This window comes from Sparus aurata, chromosome 1 (assembly GCF_900880675.1).
Source record: "Sparus aurata chromosome 1, fSpaAur1.1, whole genome shotgun sequence".
In the NCBI taxonomy this organism is placed as follows: domain Eukaryota; kingdom Metazoa; phylum Chordata; class Actinopteri; order Spariformes; family Sparidae; genus Sparus; species Sparus aurata.
The window spans coordinates 9,881,233-9,907,031 of NC_044187.1; the positions used below are offsets into that span (position 1 = coordinate 9,881,233).

The 25,799-nt window shown below is 40.6% G+C and overlaps 1 protein-coding gene across 1 annotated transcript in view; it reads right to left on the bottom strand.

Annotated features, from left to right (window-relative positions):
- mad1l1 (mitotic arrest deficient 1 like 1) overlaps positions 1-24,896 on the bottom strand; it is a 58,998-nt gene extending 34,102 nt beyond the window's left edge. The window contains exons 1-15 of the mRNA XM_030422521.1: positions 24,753-24,896; positions 24,008-24,163; positions 23,775-23,915; positions 21,246-21,425; positions 21,022-21,146; positions 20,835-20,916; positions 19,182-19,312; positions 18,102-18,216; positions 17,409-17,470; positions 12,073-12,159; positions 11,168-11,312; positions 7,725-7,865; positions 7,191-7,247; positions 5,551-5,642; positions 5,158-5,248 (exon numbers count right to left, since the gene is read on the bottom strand). Coding sequence (XP_030278381.1) covers positions 5,158-5,248; positions 5,551-5,642; positions 7,191-7,247; positions 7,725-7,865; positions 11,168-11,312; positions 12,073-12,159; positions 17,409-17,470; positions 18,102-18,216; positions 19,182-19,312; positions 20,835-20,916; positions 21,022-21,146; positions 21,246-21,425; positions 23,775-23,915; positions 24,008-24,151 — 1,593 coding nt within the window. The 5' untranslated portion in view covers positions 24,152-24,163; positions 24,753-24,896. The remainder of the gene's footprint in view (positions 1-5,157; positions 5,249-5,550; positions 5,643-7,190; positions 7,248-7,724; positions 7,866-11,167; positions 11,313-12,072; positions 12,160-17,408; positions 17,471-18,101; positions 18,217-19,181; positions 19,313-20,834; positions 20,917-21,021; positions 21,147-21,245; positions 21,426-23,774; positions 23,916-24,007; positions 24,164-24,752) is intronic.
- Between the last annotated feature and the right edge of the window lie 903 nt (positions 24,897-25,799).

Consider the following 25,799-nt stretch of genomic DNA (forward strand, 5'->3'; position numbering starts at 1 on the left):
CGAAGGGCTCCAAGGTCCACATGTCAGCTCGAGTTGGTCATCTTTGGGATAAAAGCAGAAGAAGGCTGTGAGGTCACCTTCAGATACACTAGTGTGAAGTTGCACGGGAAATAAATATCACAAACTTGCCTCTCTATGGTTAGAGCCAACATGATGATCATACCTTAAAAAGACGCCTAGGTCTTCAGTTTTGTTTTTTTTGTTTGTTTTTTTTTGGAGGGCCCACATAGCAATCAGAGTGCGGTCAGAGTCTCCATGCCTTATAAAACAGCTGATAACTGCTGGCCTGTCATTTTCCCTCCAAAACCAATACAGCAAAAAAGAAATAGCAGCAGTGTTCTTGTGTTGGTTGAACTGATTAGACAACTTCCTCCAACTGGGGCAGAGGACCAGCTGAGTAGCCTTGGTGGAGATGAAGTTGCAAAGCTTTTTGGCCTTGTAGTATTACCATCAGAATCTTTGATAGACTCTGCCACAGGCACCTAAGCTTACTGAGTTTCTGGATAAACAAGAGTGAGACTGTGCCTAGAAATCATGAAGGTAAAAGGTTTGCAGAGCTGCAGCATCTTCCATGGAAGATTGAGCTGCAAGGTCACTCCTCTGCCTTCATACTTAATTAGTTTTTCAACATTGAGAAAAGTACAGGGTCAAAGATTCACTCAGGAACAACAGGAATGTGGAAAATGACATCTCACCTGTACACCAAGTGTTGGGGTGACCTTTCTTGTGTCTTTACCGGCTGGTAATTGGACTCCAACAATTGTTTGTTGCAATGTGTCAGCCAGTGGACAAATGGGTCTTTTTCTGATTCATCACTGAAATATTTATCTGTATACCAAAATATAGCTGTATTATGGCTTTAAGACACGTAAAGGGAATATTTCAGTGAGTGTTTAGAAACTTTTCCAGCAGTTTTTTTCCCCTTTGGTAGCTTTTACATAGAAGCAAAAAAGCGACTGTATGTCCAATCGAATGGGTTTCACCATAACTGTCATGACTGACATTTCTCTCCAAAATTACATCTTACACTGAGCAGGCTGAAGGGGAACGAGGCACTCTTTTCTGACGTCTCGAATCATTTCACTGATTTAGTCGATAAAAACGGAGCAGCACTGCCATCATCTCTTCAGCTCAAGAGTCAGGAGGCTGTTACGATTTTTTATTCAGGAACGCCATGATTTTTGTCTTCCTACCAGTGTACACAACACACCATCTGTTGGGACACAGGCTTCAATGCAATAAAGGGACATTTGTGATAAGTTAAGACAAATTCAAAAGTAAGGTTGGCATATGGAAGTCTAATACTATGCAGGCCTCCTCCAACTAAACCAAACCTGAATGAAGAGACAGTCACTGCACTCATTCGCAGCTGTCGTCCTTGTGCGAATAGGCTCTTATTTTATTTCACCTGCTAGCAATTACCTGGTCCGTCATTCTGGCCAACAAAACATCTAACAAGAGAACAAAATATGTGCATAACTGCTTTCCACTTTGCCATAAAAACCCTATATATTATATTTTTAGCCTCATTACTGGAATAGCAAACGCAAAATGTCAACAGAGCATTCAAGGGATTGCTCGAGGCCTTAAACATTTATTTGATCAAACCCTTGAATAGGTAAAACTGCCGTGAATGTGCAAACCTTCAAAGTACATCACGACAAAAGCAGCAGCACAGCTTATAATGTCCATTAAGACCAGAAAAAAAATCTTACTTGGATACTAGCATGCCATGGTCAAGAGAAAATATCAATAGCTTTATCATCTAGTACTATGTCTCTTTCTATCTGAAGGTGATGTTATTACACAAATTTGACACGCTCATGTACGCACATGTACAACAGAGAGACTACGTTGATGCAACCTCTTGCAAGAGCAACAATTATCTCTGTCTAGACACTGGCATGACAGCAAAAGCAAAAGACCAAGAAGAGCAGTATCAAGTCTGCCATTATCACTGCTACGGTGTGTTGCGAAAGGTAATAAAGCAGTGAAGAAAAACAAGACAAGACAGAATTTTGTAGGGAATGGATTGATATACGACCACAGATCTTTTTTTGTTCTGTTTACCAGCTGAAATCAAAATAGCTATAATTATGCTGTAGTTAGTGAAACTATGAAAGTGATTGTATTCGCCTCCATATTAATAAACATTAATTTACCAGAAAGGGAGTCCAAACCACCGAGGGGCTACCTGAAGCAAAATAAAGGAGAGCAGAAAAGCCCTTGACAGGTTCAGGTTCTGAAAATCCACCTGGAAATTACATTGTTCATAGTTCTTTGAGGAGGCCTTGTCAGAACAATTTGGAGCAAATATCATTCAATCTACCCTTAAAAACTGAATAAAACAAACATTCAGCACAGTCTTTAAATGTATCTTTTAGCCTGCCAGGCATTAAATTAAGTTAAGTTTTTCTCTTCTCTTGTCGTCAAATGATAACAGGTAACATCTATAACCAATTCATAAAGCCTCTACATTTAATATTCTGAACAAAAACTATGGTGCACAGGATGTAATATGTTGACGTTTCTCTCATCATCAATAATGAATGGCTGGAATAAACAGAGAATCTTGCAGGTCTGAAAATAAAAAGATGAAAGCTTTGCAGAAGTGCTCGTTCCACACACATTACCTTAGAGCCGACAATTCAGCTTGCTCCATTCTCGGGGAGAGAACTCATTCGTTAGCATGAGCAACAACAGCAACCACACATTTGAAAACAAAGAAAATAAGCAGCTGCTTAAAGAAATGTATGCATGTTGCAAATTTGGCCCCAAGGTCTGGCTTTAGCTACAGAGACATGGCCATCGTTACTTAGTCAACCTACTGAAGTGCAAACAGTTTGTGTTGCCAAGAGGGAGAACAAGCTTTATGCGCAACTGGCAAAGAAAAAGTCAAATTAGCCCTGTCAGTGATAAAGATCTTATTTCAGCACCAACCATCATCATATTAGTAGTTATTAAAGTATTCCAACATTTCAGGAATGTTTGATGCAATGTGAAGAGTATTCCATTTCATAGCCATAATTTCAGCAATAATTAAAAGCATTCAACTTTTAGATAAGCCATGTCAGTTTTGGTTAGTTTTTCTTCCTATAGCCCAACAACCATTACATTCTTAAGAAACAACAAAAGCAAACATATAATACAAGAGGCGCTTTAAGCATTCATGGCAAGTTGGAGTTTGTGTCCACAATATGGTCCCCTGGGACGCACAAGGGGGAGTTAGTTGGCACAATGTTTTTGGTGTTATCCTGGATGCAGGCCAACACACAGCCTTTGAGGCCCCATGTCTCCTCCACACAAGTCAGTTTCTCGCAGAAATTGTCTGGCATGTGTTGGACGTCGAGGCTCTGAGTGGGGAGCACAGTGGATTCAAATCCCAGTCAGCACTGATGAAGTGACAGTTAGTTGAGATGTTGCTTACTTTGGTGAGTGCCGTCAAGTAGTCAGGGCTTACTTGTCTGTCTTGGCTAATAGTTTTTAGCTCATCCTTGTTCTTCTACAAGAGTTTTTCAATGTGTTTAGTCACAGTGGCTGTAAACGGCATCTTTGAATCCCTCATCACATGTCATGCTGATTGGTCTCAATCCAACAGCAGACCAAAGGTGTGATACCCTCGAACCAGCACACGTTACACTTTCTCCCTCCAGCTAGCAGCAACCTGATTTCGCCATTTTTACTATTAAAATTTCCTGAGGCAATTTTTCTACCCCACTTCATTTAGCACTGCAGGTCAAGAAAAATCCCTTTTAACTATTGACATCTGTAGTTCATATGGTCATATCCTTGGTAGTCATTTCTTTTTCTTAATTATAATTTTCATGATACAGATTGAGTCAGTTGCATTCATTCTATTTGCATAGTAAGACTTGTGCTGGTCTTTAAAAAACGTCCACTGAGAATAATGTACATATATTTTTACTTCAAATACAGGAAGGAAATCAACATTTTTCAGGAGTGCCTCCGGAATACTGGCGGGGATGATTGAGCCAGAGTCTACAAGAAGCAGTCTCATTACATTGGTAATCTGAGCGGCTGACAGTCACACTAGTCAGCGTGATCTAAATATAAAGACAGGGCGGGAATGATGGATTAGGCCACAGGAATCTGACGCGCAAGTTGATATAGTGAAAATCCCACTGTCAATCTATTAAAGCATTCAATTCTATAAGTCATTCATGCCTACTCATTCAGCCATTCATTTCCCCTCTCAAACGCTTCTCCATTCAGTCACTCATCTCTTCACGCGGTCTAATGTAGGTCTCTTGGTGTGCATTAGACCATGGGGGAGTCATATGAATTAACTCTTAAGAACTGATCCATTGACCGTGCAACCTTGAAGCCTGTGCACGTACACACACACACACACACACACACACACACACACACACACACACACACACACTCCTACACACACTCAGTTGTCAATTGCCTTAAAAGTGGTGGTCATGCTTGAGAACACATGAATTTCATTCACCCCACGGCTAAATGGAACCAACACGCTTGCCCACACACGTTTCATTAAAGTGCCCTAGTAGACTTAGTTTGGCACAGTGTGAGTCAGGGAGTAAGAGGACCTGACTGAGATGAAGCTCGCGCACACACACACACACACACACACATTTATATCTGTATAGGAAGAGAGACAATTTAAAAAGGAGTAGGGCTCAGGTATAACAGAGGGAGTTAGTTAAGTATCTCTGCGAGAAGAAAGTAGCTGGATTAGATGAACATTCATGCATGTGTGTTTGTGTGTGTGTGTGTGTGTGTGTGTGTGTCAGTAATATGAAGGTGGCTACCAACCAGAATTCATTTCATTTCAGCCAGTTTCGTTCCCAGCTGACACTAAGGATGGTCTACATTTATTCTGACGATATCTACCCCCACCGCTCTGTCCATTCTAATCCCTTCAACCAATAAAGGAGGACTTTAAATCAGCCACAGGTTGCACAGCTTTTCCATTGGGCGATGCTGGAATCGCACCTGGGTCCAATTGCGCTTGAAAAACTGTCAGATATGGGAGGCGTTTGTGAGAATCAATCTGCGGTGTCACACGGGCAGGGCCGCTGCCATTGGGGTTATTAAATTGGTTCCTTTGTGCCAGACGACTAAATCCATCACAGAAAACAGTTGGAGGGAAGACTCGGTGCCTACCTGTAGGTTGTGTCTCTCCAGTCTCATCTCCAGAATGTTGTTCTGCTCCTCCAGACGCTGCCGCTCCGTCTCTAAATCTTCAATTTTCTGTCTAAAGATTTCACACACACACATACACACACACACACACACACACACGCAAGCATGCATGCACGCATACACGCACGCACAGACACATCTTGCTTATTAAAATGCAACCATGCAGAATAATTACTAGGCTTATCTTTGACTCCATAGGTTAATCCCATGGGTTTAGGTCTGCTCACAAACAGGGTATGTACGGTTAGCCTGAGTGAACCCAACCTCGATAACATGCATGAATCTTTTATGGCCCAGGTTATGAATTGGTCTTTAGCAACAGGTTGTGTGTGTTTTTGTGTGTGCGCCAACTACCTGAGTATGTTGACCTCTTCCTTGGTCACTAAAGAGCTACTGTCAGCCGCAGAGGCCTGCTGTTTCTTTAGAGACTCCAGTTCCAGCTCCACCTGGGACAGAAAGAGGAGAAAATGGGCCTGGTGCAATAACATCTGAACACCTTTGGCCCTGTGCCTGGCCGAAACCTTTTGGCTGCAGATAAATCCTGATGACTCTGTTCCGGCGTACTGATTTCCTGTCCTTTTCCGAGACAGACATCCCCACAAACAGATATATTCCTGATACACCATAAGCCCACAGACGAATTTTACATTTCACAATCTTCTTTTCCCCTGTACTTGTTTTCAGTGAGTCTATGTCTTAGTTCCTCTCTCTGATCTTGCCCTCCTGTCTGCAATTATCCCTCATTTCCATTTGCACACCCTTTTTCCTCTTTTTCTGACAGCATCTGTCCGTCTCTCCGCTCATCCTCACTCTCAGGCTTCCCAAGACGGATAAGTAATTACTGCTATACCAGACAGGTGGATTTCACGCGTCAATACTCATTGCCATGGCTATGCTGATGTCTCCTCGGCAACAAGGAGCCATGAAAAGAAGGGAGATCATAGAACAAGTGAAGACACAAAGATAGATGCACAGTGTGTGAGAGAGTTTAGGTCACACCTGCCAACTTTCTGCTTTATTCAGTATTTTTTTTTGAAGCAGCCCACTTTTTTTTGTAACTTTTCTGTAATTTCTCCACGCCTCAAATTAAAATAATATACATACAGCAATCTCCACACAGCCCGCAATATGTTTTCAGTGAAGCCTTGCAACCTCATTTAATCATTCTAAAAAGAGGTTCCTATATTAGTCTTACGTGTCAATTAGTGTCACTTCGGTTTGGATGTAAGAGGAGGGAGACATTACTTAACACTAGGAAGCTACTGCACTTGCACTTTAAATGCTAATGCAGCTTCTAAATAAGACTGTAGAGGTCCACAAGACTTATGTCACCGTTTGGCACCTTTCGAAAAAAAGACATTTGTCAGCATGTTAGTCACAGAGGCATTAGAGCATCTTTGACTCACAGAAAGCCGCCGTACACCTGCAAGGATAACAGTCGTGACTAAAAGGTACCTGAGACAGCTTAAGTGCTGCCTGAAGTAACATGGTCTGTGATGCTTTGTCTAATCATTAAAAGGCTTGTTAAAAAACACAGTAACTGAATACAGACTGTGCACATTTCATGTGGATGAGCATTTTGATACTGACAATATCTATATAGAACCTGGTAGAGGTCGACTGATTTATCAGTTTGGCCGACAGGACCTTTTACAATCTATTGTTATAGGCTGAACTTGGCCCTGAGAGTTGCCGATGGCTGCGCAGCCTCCTCCAACCATGGGGGAGTACGTCACCATTTTGCATGGAGGATACGCTTACGGCATTTAAAATCCACTTTCTAAACTAAACCTGTTTCTATAGCTCTAATAAATGTATAGTATGTTGTAGGTGTGTTTTTGTTGTAATGTACTGGTGGAATACGAATTCAAGTTGACTACGGTCAAATATGTTAAACTATAAAAGAAATCAGTGTTATGCATTTGTCTGCACATCAAAGAAAAAAGATCTCTAGTGTGTGTGTTGAGTGTATGTATATGTATATGTATACGTACTGTTTGCAGCTGCAGTTTGAGAGCCCCCGTCTCTTCCTGTGCTTTGCTCAGCTGGGCCTGAATCGAAGGACAGTAGAAAGAGAGAGAGTTACAGATGAGAAGGACAGCAAATAACTTCCTGTCCTCACCTACTGATATACAGTATTGACAAAAACAGAGCATGTGAGCGGAGCAGAAGCAGGAGCAGCCATATATTATCGTAAGTGTGCAATTCATTCACTGAGCCTTCTCCATTTTTTCCTAGTGTTACTCACAATGCCCGTCTACCACAAGTGCAGATTTATCAGTTTTCAGACCAGATATCTGTCAGTGTACCCACCGAGCAGGAGTCCTGAATGTGTTGACAAAGCGCAGCTAAGCAGCACACATTCACAGCACCTTAGGCTATGACACAAGTGTCACTTGGCAACAGTATAAAAACGTACTTTATATTCAAATGTTGCTTTACAACAATGCACTTGGTTATATGGAAGCCAAAGTAGGACACTACTACTGTATGTGTGTACATGAGTGTGCACATGCATGCACAATCACCTCCATCTCTGCATTGTGGTTCTGAGTCTTCTGCAGGACGTCCTCTGCCTCTCTCAGACGTTTGCTGAGTTGAGGGGAGTACTCAGTAGGCGCCAGCTCACTGTCATAGGACTCCAGTATGGCACGCATTCCATCCCGCTCCTGTAACGCAAACACGCATATACAGACACATTAATACAACAAAATGTCAAAAGAAATTCTACAATACACACATTTTCATGTAGCCAAGGAGTAAAAAAGTCCTGACCTTACATAATTTTGTGCTTTTGGATGTGTGATGTCAATGTGCATGAGAGTGAATAAATTGAGAAAATCAAAGCTCTTTGATCTTTTTCTGATTCGTCCGTGTTACTTCTGTATGACTGTGTGATGCATTAATATGACAGGCAAACGTCTTTGTAAATGAAGAACAAAGTATGAGGCAGCAGCGCCTTTCTCATCCAAGCTGTGACAAGAGAGGCTTAAGGTTACGGTCGTGCTCATCTGCATTTCTCCTCATGTAATAATCAAATCAAAGACAAATGTCTTTGGCGACAAAGAATAAAGAATAAATCAAAAAAATTAAATCAGAGAGTCACGACAGAGAAATGTCTCTGCAAATGAAGCATATAATATTATGCTGCCTCATCTCTCTTATCTGAAATGTGATGAGATAATTTAAAAATTCAAATGAATTTTTTCTCCTCTATAATGCTGGAATGAAAGACTTGTCCTCCACACACTCAGTCCAGTGAATACACCGACACACCAAGCAGACGCTTCTCTCAGAGACGAGAGGATAAAAAGCTCTTCACAAAGTCAACGTCTTCTCAAGTGTCACTCAGACTGAAACATCGTCTCCAAATAGCTCACGAGTCTTTGTCAGCGCGCGTCTGTCGGCTTGATGTTTGAGAGTCTACATTATGTTCATTCTCGTACAAAAACAAGCAAGGATGTCTTGATACGGTCCCCAAAAAACAAACAAAAAAGCATAGCAAGAAAATTAAGCCAGCTATAAGACTAATTAGAAATTGAAGATTGTGGAAAAAAAAGGAATTATGATGTGTATTAGTGAACGCAGAACACGAGCAAACAGCAAAATTCCTGTAACAGTATCAAAGTCATTACATTTTTTAAACCGACGGTCCTTTTCAACTTCTTAACTCTTAATAACAGGTCTGCAATTGCTGTTGAGTCAGTTGTCTGTTTGATATGTTAAGAACCAACAATGTAATCAGCCACCAGCTGTATATTTGATGCTAAAAAACATCATTTAGTTAAACGAAAAGAAATTTATATATCTTTTTTGTTTTTTTAAATGCACCATCAATAACATTTGAATTTTTTTCTTGAAACAATATTTAGCTTGTAACAGTACTGATTGATTACAACATTTAATTCATGTCTTGACACAGTAAATCTGTACTGGTTGCCAAGTAACATGATGAGTGAGAACAATCTCATCTGTTTAAAAACTGGCAAACAGCCCGTTTATTAATGCAAATTAAGTGTCAGTCAAAACTGTTAAAATGATGCGTTTCCTCCCCTCCCTTCACTGCGCTCGTCCGCTCTGTATTACAAAGACAAGCAGGCGTCATTTTGTGGCAATCAGGCTTTTAATAAACATCTCACCAACAGCCCAGCTGCTTTGGAGCATCTTGACTTTTGAGGGTCATTAAAAGCTCAATAGTCTCTTATTAAGGGTGCTAATTTAGAGAAGCGTATGCGATTCGGGTTGAAGTTAGGTCCTGGATACCTGCAGTAAATACCAGTTGAGATACCTGCAAGCACTATGTTGACTGAAGTGTTTTTTTGTCAAGAGTGGCTTAAAGGCACCTTGTAATTCCTGCATTTAAAATTCTGTGAATAATGGGTTTCAATAGTCCTGTCAGATTAGCTCATAGGCTAGTATTGGAAAATAAACCGTGATTACCCTAATCAGATTCAGCCAGTGATTAACCAGATCAAAACCAACATAATCCATTCAAAGAGGACAGATGAGAGTCTGTTTCATTTAAAAACACTATATGTGAAATCATCTTAATTCAACTTTATTGGTTTTAGCACCAAAGCAGCATCATTTGCCATGCAACATTACACAATTACCGAATCCATCCATTGATAAACTCGGAAAGGAGAAAAGAGAGAAACCTAGATGAGGACAGACTGAACAAAAGTCACTACAAAAAAGTACAAACACATTTAGAGGTCAGTGTGTACGGGTCCGCTGCCAATCCTAACCAGCAGTCCCTTTGGCTATTTACTGCCTATTAACGTGCACTCAAAATGCACTCAATCTAAATCAAAAATCTGTCGGCATTTCTCCGATAAAAAACTCTCATTCTAAAAAACCCACAAACAGGGAGCAGGAGGACGGCGTGATAAAACTCATCATTACAGTTTTCATCATCTCTTTTTTTAAAAATTGCTTTTATGTCAACTGTTTTTATCTACTGCGTAAAGATGTGACTGTGCCTCTAATAGGTCAGCGAGTCTGTCCCACAAAAGTATGTGAGACACAAAACATCTGAGCAGTAGCATAAAGGAGCTGCAGCCTTGTGGCAGAGAGGGAAGGATGGCATTTGTGCTCTTTTCCACTTCTCTAAGAAGTGCAGTCAAGGTGCAACTGAGCAAGGCACTTCATCATCATTGAGCACAAATATGTGGCTACAATTATTCCCACAGGTAGTAATTTTTGATTAATTTAATTAATAGTTTAAGTTATTTCTTAACCAAATACACTTCGTCCTTTGATTTGGGGTGGCGGATAGCATCGGTCAGGCCCTGGAAACAAAACACGGCATCCAAATCGTCATCAAAAACTGCAATGCAATATGATTCAATTCATACCAGTCATTAAGCTCAGTATAATTTAACATTTAGCTGCTGAGAACCAAGATGTAAAGTAAAACAACCCTGAATGAGTGAAAGTCCTAAAGAGCCCATTATTCAAAAGATTGGATATTATTCTAAACTACATTGGGACCTGATGAGAATCAGCATTTATTCACACCCTCTGAGCATTTGGTAAACTGCGAATGGTTGTATGCATCCTCTGCCAAGACAGTGTCCGGCCGAACCACATTTTCAGCATGCCTGTAGCCGTGCTTACAGTTGCATGTGTGTGTGATTTGTGTACTAAGGAGACAGAGCATGTTGACCTAGGGAATTACACACACTGAGAAATCAATATCACAGGGAGGTCTAGTCAGGAACTGCAGCGCAGGGGGAAGCAGGCCAGACAGATTGAGGAGTCACATGACATTTTTCGACCAATCAGAGGGACGCGAGGGTAGAAGGGCAGATTAGGAATTCTGCGCTGGCCTTGAGATTCCAGTGTGTTCTGTGTTCCCCGAGCATTTACAGTAAAATTCCGGCTCTGGGGTGATAGTGGAGGGTTTGAATACTTGTTTATGTATAGGTATTTACAGGTCTGTTGTGTGTGTTTTTGATTGTCGTCGCACCTTTGTTAATAACAGCACTCTCTTCTGTAGTCGACGGACAAGGGCGTCCTGCGTCTCCCTCTTCTTCTGCTCCTCCAGAGTCTTGCCGCGCTGCTGGGTCAGCTCTGCACGGAGCTCAGACTGAGAACGCTCCACACTCCTCACTCTGACAGACCACGATAAATGAATAGGTGAGAATCAAAAGCGCGTGTGTGTGTAGGTTAATAACAGGGGAGAGGAGAGGGCAGAGGAAAAGGGAAACAGGATGATTAGCGCTGGATGTTAAGACAATCTGAGAAAGCAATTTATAGTCAATTTAAAATAAAACTCCCCAACAGAAAACGTACCTGATTGACACCTAATAATTCCCAGACAACTGTCCAGAAATTATTTGCAGCAGGGATTTGTGCCAGGACTGATCAATAGGACAATAATTATACCAGAGGACAATAATTGCACCACATGCTCCCTTCACCCTTCCCTCCCACACCCACCACTCTCCCATTCTGCCGTTTCTAATATTTCATAATGAGCCCAATACGCTCAGCAGAAAAGAGACGCTTGTTAGCTAATGAAAGCTTTCTTAGCTGGACTGAGCTGCAGCATGAATATACCAGAGCATGCGCGCAGCCCTCCCTACAGACATCACCTCTGCCTAAACAGGACAAGTTTAATTAGTGAATTCCCCCTCTCTCTCAATCGCAATCTCTCTCATACACGCGCACTCACACACCAGTGGTTACTGTCAGGAGTGCTATCAGAATCAGGACCACTTTAATTAACTTTGTGACAATTAAGGACTTCTCAGAGATACGCTCTATTAGATACATGGGGGGGGAGAGAGGCGTACAGGCAGACAGAATGAGAGAAAAAGGTCTGAAGGCAGAGAGAGGGATTTTGTGTGTGTGTGAAGAAGTGTCTGTTACCGGCTGTTGAGTGTGTAGTTCTGCTCTTTCAGAGCAAATTCTCTCTGCTGGATCTGAATCACCTCCCTGGACAGATCCTCTGGTTTCCTACATACAGACACACAGAACAGTTTAGCATACACATGTGAACAGAAGCACACAAATTCACAGACACACACAATGAAAAATCTATACAAGAGAGAGAGCAGGAAGGACAGAGAATAGATGGAAACGACCGCTTTTCCATATTCCTTTGTTAGTCGGCCGGTGGGGAGCTGGGAAATAAAATGGCATGAGCAGCAGAGGGAGAGATGAGTGGAGGATAGTGGGCTAAATACTGGTCACAATTTTACAAAACAAACTCACTCCTTTGGAGAGACTGACGGATTACAAAACACACACACACACGGGAACACTCAGTGGGAAGGCAACAAAGCAGAAGGTCACATATTCTGACAGATGTATCACATGACCTCCAAAGTCCTGGAACTACAGATCTGTCCGACAAAAAAGAATTCCATTATCTCTTTATCGCCTCTGAAATGGGCAGACGTGTGGGGAGTTTAGCTCAAAACGTTTCTTTCGTTGGCACTTGTTAAAATCACACAAGTGAAAACTGATTAATTGATTTGAGTTGCAACTTGACATCATGAGGTTAGATGCGGACATGAGGGCAAAAGACTTCCAACTTTCTAACGCATAGGCGGTCAGGGCTTTTTTTTTTTTCAAAACACAAATCAAGCATGTAATCCAACTGATTGTGGTCCAGCATTAGGCAATCCGCTGAGTCATGAGGCAAATTAGAAAAGGCTGAGCAGTTCAGGTGAACATCAAGGCTGCAAAGCCGGAGTGCGCCATGTGAATGTTGGGGTGGCGTGGATTTATCACCGCTCCCACATCCGCTAGGTGGAGCCTTAGGTATGGAAATAATCTCATGACTAAAATATGAGTTCATGAATCATACGATGGAATAACTATGGTAACCAAAGTAGGTAATTCCACATTGCCCAGAGCAGAGAGGGATTAGCCTTCTCCTAATCTTATACGAGAGGCTCTTCTCTGTGTTGTGCTGATTTTGAGGGGGGGATTTTTGCAGGTCATGAGCCAGACATCTCTGTTGATGTGGCAAATAACATGTTTCTTGATTATTATTGGGTGGGAGGTCGTGAACTGCTAGGAAGCTAACATGAGTATATGCACTGGCAAGGCGGTGCTAGTTTACAGAATTAAGGGAAGTGGTTCTAACACCACAGTTTAACCCAGAGAGTTTTTAAAGGTGCCATTTGTCAAAATGGCCAGAATTTGAAGTTCATAAAGTACAAGGGGCAGCATAAGCACTTACTGAGCACTTTACTGTGGCTATCTTTGAATGCTGAAACTAGCTGTTAGTCGGCCATGGAGCTAAGAGGTGCTATTAGGTGACAAAAGCCAGCCTTTATTGCAACCTAACACGTCATGCTGGGACTGAACACAGACTCTGCAACAAACGCCAGTTTGAAGTCTGGGAATACAGTAAGAAGGTGATTTATATCATCTCTGATCAGGACTATGACTCCAGCGATGAAAAGACATAGAATAGGACAGGAATGAAGTGTCAGAAGACCGAGAGGGAGTCGGGCATCAGTAGCAAGTAAACTCAGCGTGTAGAGCTGAAATATTTTCACATCTAACTCTGTAAAAAGAGGGTTTTTTTTTTTAAAGATGCACCGATGCTGTTTTCATGAGTTTTATTTTATGTTTAGCTTGAATTAAGTGGATTTTAAAATAATATTTCCACCATATATTCCACCACAAATTGCCCCCTTTCAGTCTGATCTACATATCAACAACAATATACATCCATTGCTCTAAAATCCTCTAAAAGAAAAGTTTCCCAAAGCGTCGGGGAACATCTTGAATTTTCTCATCTTTTCCATTCCAACGCAAAGATATTAAGTTTACAAAGACATTCAATCCTCACTTTTTAGAGGTTTGAGATTGTTACAGTTTAATTTAACGTGAAACTGGTTACCAAAACTGTTGAGAAGTAACTATTTTTTTTCTCTACGGAAACAATATATAGGGTTCAGACAAAAAAAGTTTGACTGACTGCATTGTATTATTATTTAGTAGCATAGCTCAGAGTGAGAAATCTCAGAATGAAATACCATATTTTCTTGCCAAATGTAAGAATGAAAATGTTAATTTGAAAAACTTGGGAGCAGTTTAGAAAATACAAATGCAAAGAAAGAATGACTTATTGTGGAGAACAGGTTCAGGGCATACATAAACAACACACACAAACTCACATATAAACAACTAAAGCTGTTTTTCAAACTTATTTCTACTTCTTGAGACAATTCTCTGGTGAAAGCATTACAGAAAAAGAAATCCATTTCCTGAAAACCTCTCTGTATATTTTCATCGACTGTCTGTTCAACATTGAAAATATTTTCATTTTGTTTCTGTCAATCTTATTTTCAATTGTCAACCACATGGGCGGACACACACACGCACACACACACACACACACACACACACACACACACACACACACACACACACACACACACACACACACACACACACACAGAGTTATCAGACTGTGTAACAGAAGGAAAGGAAATAAACACCAGCAGCCAGCCAACTGCTGGCTGAATCAAGCTGTGGCTGTGGGGCTTGTCTACTCCACCAGGCAGCCACACTAATTGTTGTTGGAAAGGGTTAACTTCTGTCCAAAAAGTTATTTTCATCTGGCAAAACACGATAGGTAGCTGGTAGGAAACCAAATCCTGTAGGAGAAGAACTCCTTAACCACAGCGCCAACATGTTTACTCCTCATTAACAACTGCTCCACAACATATTCTCGCCACACCACTAATGACCACCCGGCAATGTCAACTGAGAGAAAGAGTTCCAATACGTAAACTAAAGCCAGTAAGTGTATTAAGTATGTCAGTGGCTTGCAGTTATAAGAAATGACTTACAGGCAAGCAAAGTTAACAACTCAAAAATACAAATACACACTAGTTTGCCAAAACACTACAGCCCCTGTGAGATATTTCATATTTCATGATCAGCCTAGAATTGTGGTGGAAAGAGAAAGGTTTGTTTAGACATCAACATTAATTCGGTGTGATGGCACTGTGATATAATTCTATCAATGCGGTGTCATCAATTTCTGTTCTATCAAAACCTGACAATCACACAAAACAGTTCAATGGCATAAATCCAGTTTAATTTTCAGTTTTATCATCATTCCTTTAAAAAGGTCCCCCTCAGACATGCTTTTAAAGGAAAGATTTACCCAAAATGAAAATTCAGTCATTTTCTATTAGAGGTGTGGAACTTTCTTGCTTGTAAAAAGAATCGCGATGCGGACGTGGAAGATTTTGCATTGATGCAGAGACAGAGCATACTCAAGAGTCTGCAGCTTACGTTGATTATTGAAAAAAACTTATGTTGCATCATTGCTCCCATGCTTTGAGTTGTAGGCAGACATTTGGCTAACAGTATGTAGGAGGCGTGTCAGAGGGAGGCGGAGATCCTCTGGGAGTTAATTTTTTGAATCCCGAAGCACGTCAAGTGTGTACATCCTGTCTTTTCAAGTAAATTTGGCATGTCAAGGTTTCTGCAGAGTTGGATTATGCCAGATGAGCTGTATGCAGACATTTCATGTATTTGTTGTTCTCTTTTACCACGATCACGTCCCGATCTACTTCAGTTGTTTAGAAAAAATGCTGCAAAAAAGTTTTGTGGACTGAATTATCATTTTCCGGAGAAATTAACCTGTAAGATGTAAATAAGAAACAGTAATTTGACTTACAATTCTGACATGTTTCTTTTTAAATGCAGTACAGTGTAAAAATCTTTTAAATTACATCACCTCCATCTCTCTTATTAAAATCTCCTGAATCTGTTAATATGATAAATGCATCATTTCAAAAGTTTATCTTTTTCATAGAGGATGTCTGCCACTTCACTGAGTGATGTCACAAATCATGCTTGTAGGCCCACCTCTTAAAATCCAATGCACAATAAGCACAGAGAAACTTTATACTGAGTAGATTAATGGGAAAAGAGTTAAACTCTGCACATACATCATTCGATGACGAACATTTAAATGTAGGAACAGAAAGGAAACATGTTTTTGAGTGAAGGGGGACTTTAACTTCCTAATAAAGCTTATATAGAAATTACATATACCTAAACAGGTTCAGCACAAAGCAAATTATTATATAGTGACTGCTTAAGGCAATCAAAATATGCCACTAATGCACAAATGAGAATCAATACTAATTTTCATGCGGCACTGTTGTACTGAGTGAAATTAAGGTAAACAGACTGCTGACTGAAACACTCCTGTTTTCCATTTTCCTTCACATCACAGGACTGTGTCGGGAAAACAACATCCTGACAATTAACTTGGCCATTTAGTAAACAATAAAAACAGCTGGAAGGAGTTTCTAACTGCTGTTTGCAAGCTACATTAACCTTTACTTTTGATCAGTATGAGCCTCACACATATGGCTGCCCTTTAGAAGCCTTATGTGCAACGCAGTTTTCTTCTTTCCCAGCAACAGCACTCAGGCAGCCAATGACATGGCAGCCTGAACACCTGAATTTTGAAGAAGGTTTCAAGTTTCCAAATCAATTTACCCAGGATGACAGCCTAGACTGGCTTAAATTTTCCAAAATATGATGGACAGCCCAACCAAATATTGTGTATATCAAGTTTGGTTTTGCATTTTTGTGATCCTCCCAGGTCTTTTAATAGCTGCAAAGTTTTAACATATTACATAAGTGAAATCTTAAAAGAGGAAAGATTGAATCTACAAAAAAATATAGAACATCTACCTCTTTCTACTTGGCCTATAGGAAGGTGCAACACACAGTTTAGACACACACAGACACACACTCACAAACCAGAGTTGCTCCGTGGATGTGTTCCATTTACCATTTCCTTTATATCCTAGCTAGAGTTAATCACAGCGAAAATGGTGTGTGGTGTGAGTGCATGCATATGTGCATGCGATGGTACGAGGCTGCGGTGTTTATAATCTGTCAGATCTGCTCCACTGCTCACAGGGAAACATGCAATCATTCTCTCATTACCAGTTTTGACTGGATGCATGGAGACACGCTCAACGCACACATGAGCAGGTATAAAAACAACCACACACGCCTATAGACGCTGGTGAAATCAATCCAGAGTGATCAGGCACATTTATTTGCAATGACCAGAGCTCCACCTAGTGGTTCTTATTCATATTTCTTAAAAATGGAAGATGTTTGAACACTCGTCTGTCTCCGTCTTGTGCCCATCACATTGTCACACACACAGGCACACTTTGACAGTGTCTGTCTGACTGACTGACCTGATGTTGAGTCCTGTAGACTGTCCAAGGTTCTCCCAGGCTTTGAGCTTCTCTGCAAACCTCTAAGGATATATGACACAAAAGATCACCAGTTTGTCCATGTATAGGTAGTACATTATATAGTTATGACAGCAGTCAAGTACAAAGAAAATATGATAGCCCACAGTTTAACAACATAACAGTGGTATTCTATGCTAGACTTTACTGGAAATCCTAGAAATATTAGAAGTACAACAACAAAAACAATATATGTTAAACCTGAGTTAAGAAAAATTGGTCAAATATGAATAATAACTATATGATGTAAGCTGTGATTAAGGGTTGTTACCTTCAAATGTAAAAGGTAGCATGATGTCATTTTGATAGGAGGGACAATTATCTGTCCACTATACTTACCATGCATAATATATACTATGTATGTGACTACAGTTGATCGAATGTTATAGCAATGTCATATGTAAAACCAGTTTTTAAACTGACTATATTTTTTTTCTCTCCCTTTCAGTTATGTCGTATTGTTTTTTCATGTTTGTGATTTCTTGGATCTGTGTGGCGTTGCCTCTTTTAAAAAGCAACAAAAACTGCAAACTACAAAAAAGTAAAGTTGGTCAAAAATACACAAACATGCAGCCTAAAATTGCAAATGCAAAAATTCTAACTATTGGTGTACAATCTCACAGCTCCATAGTTTACCTCCTTCTCCAGCTCCATATTGACAAGCTCTTCTTTTGTCTTCGCCATCCTCTCCAGCTTCCTCCTCAGCCCCTCCACCTCCTCCTTCAAAAGGCTGCAATTCTCTCTGCTCTCCCTGGACAAAGCGGAGTGATCGGCGCAAAGACAAAAAAAAAAACAAAGAAGAAAATTAACTTCAAAGCTTTGGGGCTTTGTGTCGGATGTAGGAATGGCATACTTTTACATTCACGCTTGATTTTTAAAATCTGATTTGGATGTAGTGAGATCACAGTTACCGTGACTATACACACACACAAAGATTATTCTAAATGAGCAGGTTAATGCAGGAATTTGGGGAACATTTTAACCTGTATCACAGTAATCTTATTATCCTAAAACCCACTTTACGTGTAGTGTCTCTCTAAAAATGGATCAAACAGGTTATAATTACAAAGATGGGCACAAAAGAAATGAGTGTTGAGTTTTTTTACAGCACTTCTTCAGCTGCAAATGAGAAATCCTTTAGTACTACAGAGGACAGCCAACAGATATCATCAGTGAGGATGTTATCAGTTTACTTTCCAACGTGATATTCTGCTTCTTTCTCATGCACATTTGCCTAATGAGAACTATCATAAAACTAGCAAAGCTGTGACATTACCCAGCAGTCTGTTACAAGATCTTCTGCAGATTTATAGTTTTGTTAGCAACATTATTTCTACTCCGTTATCTTGTGTGAGAAAACACACTGTATGCTGCTTTCCGCACTTGGTCTGACATTCTGTTGATATTTCTCGTTCGGCACTTCTCTCCCAGTTTCCCTCCTCAGCTTTTCACAGTGATTGTATGCATAATGTGGCTTGAAAACATCCAGACTACACTAAATACACAGCAAAAAAACCTGAACACATCCTCCGGTTTGGAGAATGTAAAAACAACAGGAGCAGCACAGTCACTTGTCTCCCAATGCCGGCTATTGTGGTTTGTTAACCCCAAGTCAGAATGAAATGTCAAATACTCTAAAGCAAAAACTTTGAACACTCTATTGAAATGTGAAGCATTTTGGAAGGCATTAAAAAAAAACTTTAAAATGTATCTGACCTGAGAAAGGCATTATCCTCTCTGAGGCGCTTCAGCTCCTTTTCCAGGTCTGGAACCTTTGCAACCTCAGCCTTAACGGTCTTCACGATGGCGATGTCTTGCTCTTGGAGGGCGAGACGTCGCTCCAACTCCTGCCAAAGTGCGAAGAGAGAAATCGGCCGAAAGAAATAAACAGAATGTGTCTATCCAGTGCACTGCACAAGCATTCAGCAATCCTTGCCGTTTTTTTAAGCATAGGTGAATTAAAGAGTTATGAACATGAATCTTTATCATGGAAAACTTGCATGTATACGCACATGCAACAAGCCCTAAACATGTATGTTTTTTTTAATTAAGTGCAAAAGTAGTCTGAACAAGAAAACCGATGACAATAATTCAAATGATAAACTATACTGTAACATGAGATATGGGGGTTGTTTTAATGCACTAGACTGTCTTGGTCATAAGTCAAAACCTGGTTGTCTCATTGTTTGTATTTCTCCTTGACTTTTCCTAATTAGGCCATTGACTTCTCTAACTTGTCATCATTAATGGGGGGCGAGAGCAACAAGCAATACAACTTATTTTATACATTGCCAGTTTCGCTTCCTGTACGTCATAAATAGTGTTGATATAGTAAGTCAATAAAACTAAAATATCATGATCAACAACTGCATCTTTAAATTGATGACGGGGCATGTTTTGATCTCAGTATGTGCAAAGCAGACAAGTTAGGCCACCCTGTTCAAACACTACAAACCAAGACCACAGTGTGAAACGGGACACTGGGGATACTGGACATTACGTTATCCAGTTTCTAAAAAATAAAAAGCTGTGTTCGAAAATTTTGGCGGGCAAGGAGTGGATCGGACAAGGACGGCGTGTCAGCAGTGTTTTACAGTTGCTTGTGAGTAAAACCCATCAAACATATGCACATTAGAAGGCATGAGCCAGATGTGTCAATCAGTCCAACAACTTGTACCCACTGTTTTTAAACAGCCTCTAGATGAGAAAGCAGACGAGGCCAAAGACCTTACCGAAAGGGATAAGCATTTAAATCACATTTACCAGTTTTTTCCTCTACATTCATTCAGGAGGTAGTGGGCCACCACTGTAAAAAACATTACCACCACAGCAAGATAAAATAAAAAACTGAATATTTTGACCTAGATAACGAAATAAAACATAAACAAGCATAGTGCAGAGACGTCTGCCTTCAATTATGATCAGATAACTAAATACAGTGTAGCGGAACCAAAACGAAGACCAACAGGAATAGATGCAAAATACTATGATGTACTCACTGCCACCTCTACTAAAAAACAATTACAGAGGAAACACTACATTTATTATTTGTTTTCTTATAAGCCCTGCATCAAAATATGACCTACTTGAGAGTCTATGTTCATTGTTTACTGCATAATGCACTACAGGCGGTACTAACTATCGCAGGGGGAATAAATTAAATTAGGTGGAACAAACTGGAACTCACAATATTGTCTGTTGAAAATAAATTAACCACGGCTCCCAAAACCACAGTACGTACTCAAACGTGACTTCTCTGTATCATTACACCCCTATCAGCTAGGGCATCAACGAACTAAGCGCATGTTGTGATCTCAGTTTGTCTATCATGAGATCACAGAGTGGCCAAAATAAATGTGCGTAACAAACCTTAATCTTGATGATGTGCTCTGAGCAGGAGGACTGAGCAGCTTGGAGACTTTGGCAAAGCTGAGAGACTTCCTGATACTTCCTGATTATAATACAGATCAGATAGAAGTGTGTGGTCAGCATTTATCGTGTGCAGCACAGCTTACAATCCAGCAGCATGAAAGACAGCCTCTGTGCGTGTCTGTACCTGCGTTGTAAATCTAACTGTTCTTGCAGTTCCTGGTTCTCCAGAGTTTGAGTCGAAATTGTCGAGTCTTGGTTTTGAATCTTCTGCTTCAGCTCTCTGATCTCATCCCTCAAAGAACTGATGTGCTGGGAACAGATTACAGGCGTAAGCCAACATAAGATAAGAGACATGACCAGAGTACAAACACAGTGAGTGTGTGTCTGCATGTGTGTGTTTGTGTGTACCTGGTTAGAAGTGTTCAGTCTCATATCTCGCTCCTCCAGTTTCTTGTTCAGGCTTTCCAGGTTCTTACGGAGGGCACGATTCGCCTCCGTCTGCTCTGTTAGGTTCTTAGCGGCCCCGGTCTCCCTCTCCTCCAACTTTTTTATTTGCCCGATGAGGTCCTGGTTCCGACCAAACTCATGCTGTCATACAAAAGGTTAGGAAAACATGTTTTACCCAATGTCTTCTCACATAATATGCAAGATTCTCTGTGTATTATAGTAGGGAGGAAAGAAATCAAAAAAAAAAAAAAAAAGTATTTGTGTAACTATTAGAGATAATTTTCACCATATGGCACAAATCATGCCATTTCCAAAATACTGCATCTTGTATTGAAGCACTGTTGCAAATGCCAGAGTGCGTTTTAAAGATTTCTTTCCTGCTTTTAACACTAATCATCCACACAGCTTGCATAAAAAAAAAATGTTCTGTTGAAGGTGAAACCCTTTTTGATGTTAAGTGGCAGGCTTACAGGCTACGAAAGTTCAATTTAATTCAGCACTCTCTAAAAGAGTCGTTTTAATGATGGATTAGTTCACACTTTTCGTTTACTCTGTATAAGACAGGGCTGACCCAATTGCTTTGAAGCTTGTACAAATGCTTTAGTAAAATTACATAAGTACAAATCAGTATTCAAATGTATCAGGAAGGAGAAGTTGCATAGGCTGCACCGAAAAAGAGGCAGAGTGAGTGATGAAGAGCGAAAAATGAAGCTCTGCGGTTGTGTTTTATCAGGCCCAAAACCTGCACAAACCTTGAAAGGGAACCTTTGTATAGATTTAAGCTGGTGCAAATATGTTGCTGATGTCGGTGCTTAAATCCAACAACGCCTCCATTTCCTCTTGGGACTCTTGAGTTTTTGTTGTCTGTAGGAATATTGTGAACATTTTTCAGAGCTACCATGAATCCACCTTACCTTACTATGTGACCAGCTGGTTTGGAAACCTAACAGTCAAGTTTAAGGCAAATACATATTCTCAGTTAGACGCATGTACTATTCAGCGACTGGATAGAATTTTATCTGACCATTTCCATTGTTGCACTATAAGGTAGGCGCCTCCATTATTGCATCATCATGCTGCATTCAAAAGGGTCTTCCGTCTCTGCACAAGGTATCTGTAACTTGGCTAGCCGGCTAGATGTACTGAGGACGCTAAGCTAAGAAAATGTAAATATCATTGGCACAATTTGAAAGAAACGTCGCTGGCAATGATTTGACCAAGCATCTTGGGCTAACAAAACCATTCATTATCAAACATGGTTATTAAGAAAATCAATGGGACATGGAGATGTAACATTAATGCATTGAGCCGCAACAAAGTCTTTTTCATTTTCCTTCCCACATTTCAAAAATGCCAACAACTCTTGAGTTTTTGCAACTCTGAGGGGATAAAAACCTCTGATGGGATAAAAACCTCTGATGGGATGCCTTTACAGAAACTATTAATGGACAACTCCTGGAGAGGAGAGAGAAGCTTGCAGCATGTCAAGCGAGAGGTGTTTCTTTGCTTTCAATTTATGTACTAAAGGTTGCTTACAAACTTTGCTTTGCGGTTTTATCCTAAGCTTACATCTGCAGGTGTTGAGATTACAAGTTTTTTCAATATTCAAACTGTGATGTTTGAATACAAGATAATTTCTCCTGCGAGAGACAATAAAGTAACTCTGATCTTAACCATAGACTTATTTGTATTATATGAATGTTTAAGGTAGGGATGCACCGATCAGACTTTTTCAGTCCCGATACCGAAGCCTGGGCTTTGTGCATCTGTCGATACCAGATAGCAATCCGATACCGTTGTTGAATTAATAATAAACTGTATACCAGTCTCAGAAAAATACTTGCATAATGGAAGAGAGTACTTTGGCTCTAAGTATTTCAGTAGGCGATGGAAGCCCTCGTCTTCAACAACTGACATCGGTTGAGCATAAACAATGAATTCTAAAACTTTAAGTGTTATTGTCAACGCTTTCAAGCTTTCCATAGGAAACTTTGTGTGGTTGAAGTGTATCTGCCAAAGTTAGTTGCTGGGCTGTACTGTCTCCTGCTCCTTTGGTTTTGTTGAGCTGCAGGAATTCAGCATGCTCCTTAGCATGGTGCTTTTGGATGTGCTTGAATAAGTTGGTAGTGTTGTACTTTGCAGTAACTTTACTACCACCGCCCGTCCAGACATTTACTTTGCAGACATTGCAAACAGCCGTCAAACTAGTTGGCGTGGCAAGTGTGAAATATCTCCACACAGCCGACTGTTTGGCTCGCTCCATGTTGCTTAACGGTTAAGTCAACTCTTCCAGCATGCGACACACGTGCATGTGCACACTGACGAATTACGTAGGATGTGCTGCAACGGAGGAAAAAAAACAAACTGGATCGGCCGTGGATCTGTTAATTTTTCCGATCCCCGATCCAGCTATTTTGTCAATATCGGGGCCGATATCCGATCTTAATATCAGATCGGTGCACCCTAGTTTAAGGATGTGTGACCCCTTACCTCCAGGTCTCGTGCGCTGTCAGAAGCAGCCTTCTCTAGTTCAAATCGAGCTCGCTTGTGACTCAGCTCCATCTGCTTCTTCTCCTGGTCCAACTGAAGGTAGCGATTCTTGGAGTGAAGCCTCTCTGCTGCCTCCAACAACTAAAAGGAAACACAAGTCAGCAGGTGCAGAGGTCTCATGTCAACACCTGCCTTTACACAGCTTATTGTCTATGCGGTCAGTGTCTGTGTACCTCCATGCTGCGTTTGTACTGGCTCTGCAGGTTTCCACTTCCCACTGAGTGCTCTGACAGCCGCTGTGGAGGTTCATTGTGGCTGATGAAGGAGTTGAAGGACTTCAAGGTTGTTAACACAGTGGTATCGTCTTCTAAATCCATTTTTCAGACTCGCTGGTGTTGCAGAGCACAAATGTAAGAGTCACAGTTAAAGTAACGGTCTGTAAAGTTGTACAGCAGTACTGCAAAATAAAACATAGCCATTTTAGTGGCTATTATTCAGTCAAAAATATCAACTACGATGTTAAAATAAACAGATAACTCTAATGATAACTTGTCCCAGGTAAGGTTCACCAACTCAACGTTATAAAAAAAAACCTAAGGCTAGCTGTTGAGTTAACGTTAACGTAACAGACAGCTAACGTTATGTAACGTTAACAGTAACTGACATTAGCCAGCTATTCTCACTAACAAAAACACAGCAAAAGAAGTTATCCACGCTAATTAAACGGTGAAAAATGAAAGCCAATACTTAAAATATCTTAGCGCGTTGTCTTTCTCGTCTCTGTGTTTAAGTTTTAACTGTTTTTTTTGGCTTCAATGCCTCCAACAGACCAGGCATACTGCTAAGTCAACGTTACATTCAAAGTGTGAGTACTTTCTACTGCAAATCAGAGAATGCTAACAAGCTAACAATCTTACAAGAGCCAGCTAGCATTTACGTTATTACAGTGTCGATTGGAAGCACGCAGCATGTCCTCACCTCAAAGCTGACTTGTTTGTGAGGCTGAGCAAGTTACTCGTAGATAAGTTATCTTTGCTCTGCTAGCATGTTAGCTGCACTCACAACATACATGCAGAAATCCCTCCAGTTTAGCTCGAATGAGATGCGCGAAGTATCGCGAGACTTAATCGCATATCGCGAGAGTGTCAGTTGCAGACTTGCATTAAAGGCGTCGTGTATGGAGAAATGGATCAAAGTAGCACTGGACTGTTGTTTTACCACATTAAATACATGCTTCTCCGTTGTTGTTTTTTTTTTTAAATCATAAACCTGTGACTTTTATAGGTGATTGCAGACAAAAAACAAAAAGAGATCGTCAACAACGTCATTATCACCACAAATAGCTCACATTGGTCTAACGAAATTGAGAAAATAAAAACAGAGCACCCTGGGAAAATATATTATACATTTTATGAGCCTTTCCATTAGCCTGACACCTGTATGTATGCGAGTATGTACTGAGATGAGTGACTTTATTAATTTTATTTATTTTTTTATTTTTTTTATATCTACAATTGTAGTTGCCAAGTTTGTCCCACAGAGAGCAGCACTGCTTCATTCATCAGTCTGTATTTTACACAGCATGGGGGGGAAGACTAGTCACCAGCAAGCTTTGATTGGCTTGCATTAGATGCACATTTACTTATTCAATGTGAACAACTAGATATGGATATTGTACTCATATTGTTGACTGATCTGACACTGATGGCATTCACTGGGCACTGCCTTAAGACACGTGAGCCCAGTTCTGTCTCTGATGGCACAGTTATGGGCTTACGTCTGTGTCAGTGTTGACCTTGATAGCCATATAGCCAACTATATCCCATGTTTATGCATCCAGTTGGCTTCTGCATAATTACTTCATGATCCCCACAAGCAAATTCATTCCCTGCATGTGACAGCCACAGCGCAGCCCGGCACCAGGGGACCAACTCTAGCTCTGTGACAAGTGCTGTGGTCTGAGGCGATCACCAGAGTATTCATTACACCTCACATACATTTTATGTCTTTTAATGCGAGAAGAAA